The 9,477-nt window shown below is 37.6% G+C and overlaps 1 protein-coding gene across 1 annotated transcript; it reads right to left on the bottom strand.

The window, feature by feature from the left end:
* Positions 1-215: 215 nt before the first annotated feature.
* On the bottom strand, positions 216-8,422 carry LOC129257380 (uncharacterized). The gene is made up of 3 exons (XM_054895693.2): positions 8,175-8,422; positions 4,702-7,331; positions 216-4,186 (listed from the first exon to the last, which is right to left on the bottom strand). Exons 1-3 carry the CDS (start codon positions 8,236-8,238, stop codon positions 3,632-3,634), a joined length of 3,249 nt encoding a protein of 1,082 aa, XP_054751668.2. The 5' UTR covers positions 8,239-8,422; the 3' UTR covers positions 216-3,631.
* Positions 8,423-9,477: the final 1,055 nt, after the last annotated feature.

Below are 9,477 nucleotides of genomic sequence, written 5' to 3'. Positions count from 1 at the left end.
GCCTAGCATACATAAATATAGCTGTGTGTGTTCGTTTGTCGTGTTTATTATTACAGATGATTTTAATGATGGCTGTCCCTTTACATCTGGGGTCCGTTGCAGAAAGAGTTGCGTTTAAACGCAAGTCAAAATATCAATCGTAAGTCCCAAATGCGCGCTGTTGATTGGTTGAAAATCAAGTTGCGTTTGATTGCAACTTTTTCTGCAACGGGCCCCTGTAATGATATTTACATGACTTGAATATTCATCCTCTCTTCTTCCTTTTCCCTATTCTTCTTTTTCTTCCTCCTCCTCAAATCAAGAATTGGGAAATGCACATCGTATTGATACAAACAATAATGACAACAATAATCTACCAAACTGCGCTGAATGACCACCTGTTATGCCGGGAAATATATATTTATTTACATGTACATAATTTGGCACAATCGTTTAATATGATTTAATGAACAAAAGTTATTCAATTTCTATAAAACTGCAATTAATTTTTGCATATATCTTTATTACCTGGCAAAGCATTAGAAACGTCCTCCCATGAGCTGCCAAGTTGTATTTTGCATTTTCAGTATTCTTATCCCCCAAAATCAGTATTTTGACCCCCCCCAAAAAATCAGTATTTTTACCGTGTGAGATAAGAGAGACCCTCTTGCTTTTTTGACATCTATTTCTGTCCCCACGTATGCTATTGCAACGTTTGAAAAATCAACTGTTATGAAACATTGAGGCTATGCTCAGTATTATCAAAGATGGGCGTATGCAAAAATATGTATAAGCTTATACTACCAGTTATGTTTATGATTTTCTTTCTATAGTCGAAATATATGTTGATCAATGTTATTATATCAAATCGGCATCTTTTCAAATTGACTTTGACAATTATTATTTTCCTTCTTTTGTAAACAAATAAGCATGATGTGGAATGCAGAAATAATTAAATCAGGTAACGCTTGATATGAATATCTCGGTATTGTCACTTTATATTTTAGCCATGGCGTAGTTTCCTTCGGCAAGAAATTAATCCACATTGTGCTGCACTCAACCCAGGTGAGGTGAATGAGTACCTGGCAGGAATTTATTCCTTGAAATGCCGAGCGCGTAAAAGCTGCTTGAGCTAGAGCCAGGGTAATAATATCCAAGTCCTTTGGAAGCGCATAGAGACGTTATTCATACTGTGTTATGCGCTATACAAGAACTGACTATTATTATTATTATATTCAAAGATGTGATCACGTCGCCATGACATGATCATCCCACAACCAAGAATTACTAGTATTCCTATTCCACCTATTTTCTACATTCACCTCTGATCTACATTTCCAACTATTTTTGGAAACATATTGTTCTTACCGACATACCATTTTTGAATTTTGCTGGAGCAACCCTATTTCTGCAATATGTCAAAAAGACTTAGGAGCGGCGTCATAGTATTTTGATGGGGGGGGGGGGGGGGGGGGGGTGACAAGGTGAGGTGAAGGTTATGTCATTTTTTTTCAACTGACATGATTGAATAACCAAGGATATCGAGTTACATGATCCAGAACCATCTGTTTGATACTGTTATTTCCTTTCTTCCTCCTTGTACATGAGGACTAGGGAAAAATGTCCTATAACCTTTACTTCTTTACCATACCAGCTAAATGAACCCCTTTTTAAATAAAGTGTCATTAAACAAGTTAAACATCACGAAGGTGTAAACAGAAAAAAGACCCCAGCCCTTTGTGAAATTTGTAACAATCATAGAAAAAGTATACAGGTATGCCACATAGTACTTTTTATTGTAGAGAATGGGTGGCCGAAATGATGTCGGTTTTATAATATAGGCCTTGTTACGACTATAGCGATAAATCATAGTTATATGGAAGACTAAGGGGGGGGGGGGCGCATAGAACATGTTACGTTTTTAGGAAAACATGGAGAAAGGGGGCTCAGGAGGATGTTTCTAACCGTGTCTTTGAATGATTTCCTATGCTGTTGTCGGCGAAAAAAACTTTTCAATTGCAACAGAAAAATACCGCGTTCAGACATTTTTGATATGGGAGGGGGAGGGATGGGCAACACAATTACCAAAACCATCTGCTTTGCACACTGTACAATCTGGTGTGTGAGAGGGTGTGTGAGTGTGTGTGTGGCAACGTTTAAGGGTACTTGGTCATGTACTTTGGCCTATCTATGACAATACTGTATACAAGGAGCGAGTAGGTGATTTCATTCCATCATTTTTCTTTTTTGATTATTGGTTTACATACGAAAACGAACTGAATATTATATGCAGAGACATATTTCTAGTGACAAATATTACTTTCCAATTAATATTTAGGTGAAAATGATTATTTGTGATATAATACTCCCACAGTTTAACTCTCATGTAGGATTATCACATAATTGTGGATATTTTCACATTATTAACTTTCAACCTTTTAGATGCTGAATGGTTGATTTGAAGCAATACACAGTAAAGCAGACAATATGGAACATCCATGTGAATCAAGAACTGTAAAAACCCTTTCATACACAATGATTTCAGCATATTGCATTTTTACAGGAAAGTGATTCCATTGACGTATATCAAAGGCGGAAATTGGTATAATCTTACTTACACTCACTGTTCACTGCAATAGTTCATTATAAATCGATGGCATTAGGTCATTTATGAGACCCGTCATTTATAGGCTTTGACTACTGACGAGAATGAAAGTGATACCTTATAAAAATACATGCCACATGAGATCATGGTGTCAATTTATATACAAATAAAGTATCCTTTGATTACACGCTGTCGGGTTTCATTAACATTGCGCTTTCATAATTTGTAACACAATTTATGTTTAACTTTGGAAACAGTGGAGTAATGAGCCAAAAAATTTAGAGGGGGGTCAAGATGTAGCGTATCGGACAAAATTTGTTAAAAGTTGCGAGCGAGCCAGCAAAAATTTTGATATCTTTATTACAAAAATCAAATTTTGTAAAAGATTTTGACATAATGTTCAGAAAATAATATCATATTTTACCCTTCTGTCTTTCATTTCCTCATTATTTTTTCTTGGTCGTGAAAGTTTTTTTCTGGGGGGGGGGGGGGGGCTATCTTCAACTTTGAAGCTGGCACTTAAGACACAGATCATCATACTCCGTAAGTTATATTGACACACATTTTGCATTTCATGCAGATATCCAAACCTCATGAACGTGGATGTTAGTACAATTCTGAAGGGAGGGTCTACTAAAGAGTAAAAAATTTATTGTTACAAGTAAAGCTTGCATTTTCCACAATTCTACGAAACTCATTGCCAATACAGAACTCCCAGCCTTTTAGCACACAGTCAGAATGTTCATTTGACGCACCACTCTGTTTGTTGAACAGTAACCCGTGTATCAAGACCTTTGTCAGTTTCATCTGATGGTATGGCAGGCAGCCAATTAAACAAATGTCTTTAAGTTGCGTTTCATTCAAAATATCAAGATGGAAAACAGTCAATTTTCTTGTTAATAGTACTGTGATCAATCCAAACTATGATAGGGTACTATAATGGCGTCCATGTATAGATCTCATCATTTTCCTTGTTTAAGATAAGTAGAGCAACAACTCCAACGTCCTTACAAGCCTGCTAGTTATCAGACAATGCATGCAGATATATTATTGCTTTAGGCTTTTACCAGCGCTAACATTTCTCCAGTCACTAGCTGTCTGGTATTTTCGATCTCCTGATTGTTTTCGCTCCCCAGCGTACTTCCATTCCCCGTGCGAATACCTCCGAATACCAGACGGAGATCCCCGATCACTCTTCGTCTCCGATTGATCTCCACCCGAAGACATCCGATCGTTCTTCAATTTTTGATTTGCAGTCGAGTAGCGCTGGTTACTTGCGCCTTTCTCACCGGAATATATCCTGCTGTCTTTGTTCGAATTATACTCGGATGTTCTCGGAAGCGATGATACCGATGTCATTCGTGACATCCTCTGACTGAACGGTATCGATGAGCTTCCACGAGAGTACCTATGAAGTGAGGTATTACAATGACACAAACAAGTAGCCCACATAGAATAGACACGACCGTTAGCGATGAAAGCAAGAAAGATGTAGAAACCTTGGAGTGAATTCAAGATGATGAAGATATACCAGAGAGCACTGATGTTTGCAAAGCCGGCAATGAATCCGAAGGACCAGGTGAATCCCAAGAGTGTTGAGATCTTTTATGTAATAAAAAAAAATAATTCATTGTTAACGTTCTTAAAGTTTCCCATTGAAATCACCAGAAGAATAAACGATTTTGAAAGAGATATGGTATGCATAACTACCATGATTGTGATTTAGTTCAAAATAAAATCCCTCTTTAAATATCACCCACCGTATTTTCTAGTCCACGGCATGTCCTGATCCCTCACCAATGCCAAGGTGTGCTAGAGGACATCGTAATAGATTTCCTATCATACTTGCATAAAAATGTGGTGTTAAAATGAACATTTTGAAAGCTAAACGATTTAGGATAATGCAGTCGAATTAAACCTATTTCGTACAAGTCTGTATTTTGCTCGATTGATATGATATTACATAATGGTTAATATGATGATTTATATGGGTACGAAGATAAAGAATCCCATCGTTTAAATGATGCCACTCCAAAGGCAAGTTAGTTTAGGTAAACTCGCCCAAGTGTGAGTGCTACAAAGGCTGCATTAAAAAGTTATGAAAATGTAGGACTCACCTTTAGATACACACGGAGATCTTTAGCAGAATGCTTGATGCTCTCGCTTTCGACAACCATACTCCTTCTTACTTTGGATGCGTTCCTGATCCCAGCTACAGTATGAAGAAACAGAATTGTATTGATGATAAGAAATACACCCAGAGGACATCCAAATGCAATGAGATTGGCCGCATGATTGACAATCCAACAGACGTTATCATTTCCATAGGAGAAATTAAGATCCTCTCCAACTGTAAAGTGGATAGCCAAGCAACAACCGACAATGATGGATGCAGTTAGTACGGTAAAGAGCAAGTAGGACACGATAGCCCTCGTACTGTTTGTTGATACCGTAAAGCTATCACGCGATGCAAGGGTCCGATTTAGTTCGAAAGCCAGACAAGTGGTTATGGCAAACACACTAATCCACAAGAAATGTGAAACAGCTGATAGAGACGTACAGAGTTCAGGAACAGATGTCCAAAGTCCACTTATCATCTGCAGAAGCTGTGCCAGGAAAAGGATCACGCACAATACCATGATGAGTTTGTTGCTTACACATCGTCGCATGTGAGGAAAGATGCAATAAGTAGCAAATGTAATCATGAGGGAAAAGAGAGATATGCTAACTCCTACAAAGCTGAGAATCACCTGTGCTTCGTCGTAATCGAATATGCGGACTTCAGTCGTTTGGTTGAGAGTGGCGTTTCTTCCAAAGTTCTCTGGAGCACAGTACTGGACGCTGCCGTTGGAAGTAAGTACGTAGTCATCGAAGCCTAGTATTTGTCCTGTCAAAGTGTTGTTGAGGCTCAAATCGTCTAACGGCGAAAATATACTGGCTGGTTGGGTAATTCGAGAACATGTCCGCAGTTTCATCTGATCACATACTTGGATGTTTAAAGACTTGTTATAATTAATTGAAGAAACCGAAGAACTACTTTGATAGGAAGCTGCGAAAACAGTTTCATATGAATGATAGATCATACCAGTGTTTTCATCTTGTACAACAGTATAGTTTTGCACATGCGATACGTTTGGATTTGTAAGAAGCTTGAGTCCACCTGGACATTCGCTCAAACCTAAAATAGAAATGCATTGCTGGGAAATAGTTAAAGACCACACATGATACTCTGAAGCGTCATTATATGGAGCGTGTTGAAGGAGTGTTTTATCTGTAAGTTCTTCGAGCTGTGCAAATGTTAGAGACGTTTCTTCAATCTCATAATCCATTCTAAAAGAATTATTGAAAAGAGACAGGCATTTATCCTCGGACATCAAATTGAAATCGTCATTACCACCATTTTTCGATCCATCAAGAGGTGTCAGTTTTCCTAAAGGAAGATTTAACATGTGTTCAACGTAAAGGGTGATATTCCTATCCAGCTCATTTGAGTTGCAGTTCGTAATATCCAGAGGATTTCTGAGACCAACTTTAGCTGAAACTGTCAACATAAGATCAGAGTCATATGAACCACAAGTAAGATTTAGGGGAGGAGTTAGCCTGTGACATTCGTTGTCTCGTAATTCATATCCATTTGGGCAAGATAATGTCAAGCATTGTTGAACGAAAGGATCAAAAACCTCCCAACTCTGGCAGGAAATTTCTACTTCCTTGATGACGTCTGCTGAGTGGACAACCTGAACTCGACTGTTCCTGGAAAAGTCCATGACAATAGATAAGGGCTGAAGAGCATTTCCACTATCGGGATTGAGAATCCCTCGATCCCCACTCAATGTTGGAGTTACCGGCTTCGGGTTTCCTCTCCTTGGGGTGGGTTTTGTTGGCTGTACGGCTTCGGGAGGTGCGGAAGTTGTTGCAGTTGCTGCCAAACAGATATCTCCAACTTGTCCTTGACATTCAGCAAAAGTAATACCGGGAAATGTGTTGCACAATTTGCAGTAGGGGTTTTTAAATGTTGTGCCGTTCTCACCTCTGACAAAGTCCTGGTAAGATTGGCACAATACACTAACATTTTGATCGGAGCCTGTTGGACAATCACTTATGACCTCTGATGTCAAACATTTCCTTACAACAGATGGAGGCGAATCCTTTGGAGGTTGAATGGATGACGTGCATTCACCACTTGCCAACAAGTCCGATAGAGAAGCATTTCCAGACGATACCATGGCTGTTAGGCTCTCGGGGCAAAGCAGCCCCAGTTCCCAAACAGTGATCTCATTCAGGTTCAAACCGTTACATAACGCACAATAGACATTTTTGTAACTGAACAGTCCGTCAGAAACTGGAAGATTGTCAAAATCGATATTTGACTTCTCGTGATAGTCAGATTCGCACTTCGTCTTATCGAGACCGTTTCCTGTGATATCAACAGGACAAGATGACACCATCAAATAATGATTCTTCTCTTTAGGCAGGCTCACACAGGTTATCTGAGATCTATCATAAAATCTCAATGTATCTTGAAAAACGCTTGGTTTGTTTTCTTCAGAAGTCATCGATCCGCCTGGAGTTCCCTGCTTGCAATAGGTGTAATCTATACAACAATCACCGAAGAATTCACAGCCATAATCGCAGCTACATGGTGATACAGGTACACCAAATGGGTTACCACAACCAGTTGAGTCACAGGTAGAGCTGGTACAAACCGGAAAAGTCAACTCATATCTTGAAATCATGGTCGTTTGACCTATAAAACAAGAAATCATTAGGAGGAAAATAAGGGATGACTTTCGAGAAAAAAAAATCACATAATTTTCTATGAAGCAGAAAAATCAAGATAAAAAAAAAATTGTCGAAACAAAGTCATGATTGTGTCAAAACCAGAACTAAGTACTTTAATTGTTAATATTTTATTATTTACATAGCCGTAAGCAGCGAGTAGGAGGGGGACCCGACTGTCCCCACAGAAAACTTGAAGACTTACATTTTTCTTTTAAAAACTTCACACAATTCACAAAAGTGTGATCGAAATCCTTCAATTTCACTTTCGAAAAATACAAAAAAGCGCCTTCATAACAAGCTTGATCACTTCACTCTCTCGTCTGCTTTGTTTTTCAGAAAAAATAAAAGTTTTTATGTGTAAAGATTGCCATCTCCGTCACGTCTTACTATGCAAAAAACATAAACAACTAACGGCGGGGCTTATCAATATCTCGATTACAAAATAAATTGCACTCCTACTACTACTATCATGATAGTGATTAAAATAAAATGATATTATAATGGTGGTAGTTATGATGATGATGATGGTAATAACAACAACAAATAATAATATAATACTAAAAATAATATCAATAATAATAAAGTAACAAATACGATGATGATACTAATGACTAAACACAATTTAAAATAAAAGTATAAAGATGCAATAATGGTGATAAACAACAGTATGGATATAAGAATATGAAAAACGGGATACTGATGATCCCATTACTTTCTCTTTTTATAATGTTCTTCTTAACTGTGCATTATGAATTCGACTATGTTAAAATAAAGTGCAACAAATACACCCATTCATTGCTATACTTACCAACTACAGATGTTTGTGTGAGATAATCCATTAATATCCAAACCAATACCCAAACCAGCTTCATGGTGATGTGTCTTCTTTATACCACAGAGCAAAACAGTAATGTGTCAAGTTGTGAATTGAAAACACTTATAAAGTAAGTAATACCTTAATGGAAGCCTTGTTGCCCGGAAATGACGTATGTCAGAGACACGGTTATATCAGTGGACGTGGGTTGGTAGCAGTGGTGGACGAATAAAGTTACAGGAAACGCATTGGGTATTTCTACCGATGTGTTGTTATAACCTTACAGACGCCGGAACAAACAAGAAATAAACTTTGGTCTTACTGCGCAGCTACCAGTCATGTCGATTTAATTCACTTTTGTTTTATTCGCATTTTTCAATAAGACGAAGTATAATAGAAATGAATATGGATATGAATAAGGCAAGACAAAATAGAACTTTTAAAAGCAGCTGGCGAGAGGTGAGAATAAACTTTAAGACCTTGAAGGGATAATGATACATTAATATCAGTAGCAATATTAGTAGCAATTGGACTTCGTATTGAAAATAAACTTAACCACAAATTAAGACCCGATCTTATGAACAAGGATATTGAACTTATAGCTATAGAAGTAAAACAACAAACTTCATCGTCTATAATTGTTTTGGCATGGTATAGACCACCTGGATCAAGCATTGAATTGTTTAATGTTATTGAGAACGTTCTATCAAAAACTGATGAAGAACAAAAGGATGTCGTATTTTTAGGAGATTTCAATTGTGATATCAATGGAAACCCATTGTCTTGTTATACAAAACGATTACTTGATATTTGCCAGAATTATTCTCTTACTCAAGTGATAGACGAACCAACAAGGGTAACGCTCAATTCATCTACGCTCATTGATTTAATCTATACCTCTAACTGTATGAAAGTTGTCGAAAGTGGCGTCCTTCACATAGGAATGAGCGACCACTCACGGTAAAATCCGGAAACCATCTCCAAGGCATGTGTATAGAACCTATAGAACTTATAAGAATTTCGATGAAAATCTTTTCTCCTCTGATCTACAAGCCATCGATTGGCAAAGTGTATATACATGTAGTGATGTTAATCATTCTCTTCATCAATTCCAAACAATATTTTCTTCATTGTGTAATTTTCATGCCCCTTTTAGGAAAAGCCGTATTAAGAAACACCGAAAACCTTGGATAAATGCTGAAATTATTGATCTAATTCGTAAACGAGACCAATAATAAAGCGACTCGAAAGCGTACGCGCGCAAATTGGAAAGTTTATAGAAAGAGTAAAAATTATG

The sequence above is a fragment of the Lytechinus pictus genome, chromosome 1 (assembly GCF_037042905.1).
Source record: "Lytechinus pictus isolate F3 Inbred chromosome 1, Lp3.0, whole genome shotgun sequence".
In the NCBI taxonomy this organism is placed as follows: domain Eukaryota; kingdom Metazoa; phylum Echinodermata; class Echinoidea; order Temnopleuroida; family Toxopneustidae; genus Lytechinus; species Lytechinus pictus.
Note: the sequence above shows the minus strand (reverse complement) of the source record. Positions and strands in the feature narration are given on the sequence as shown.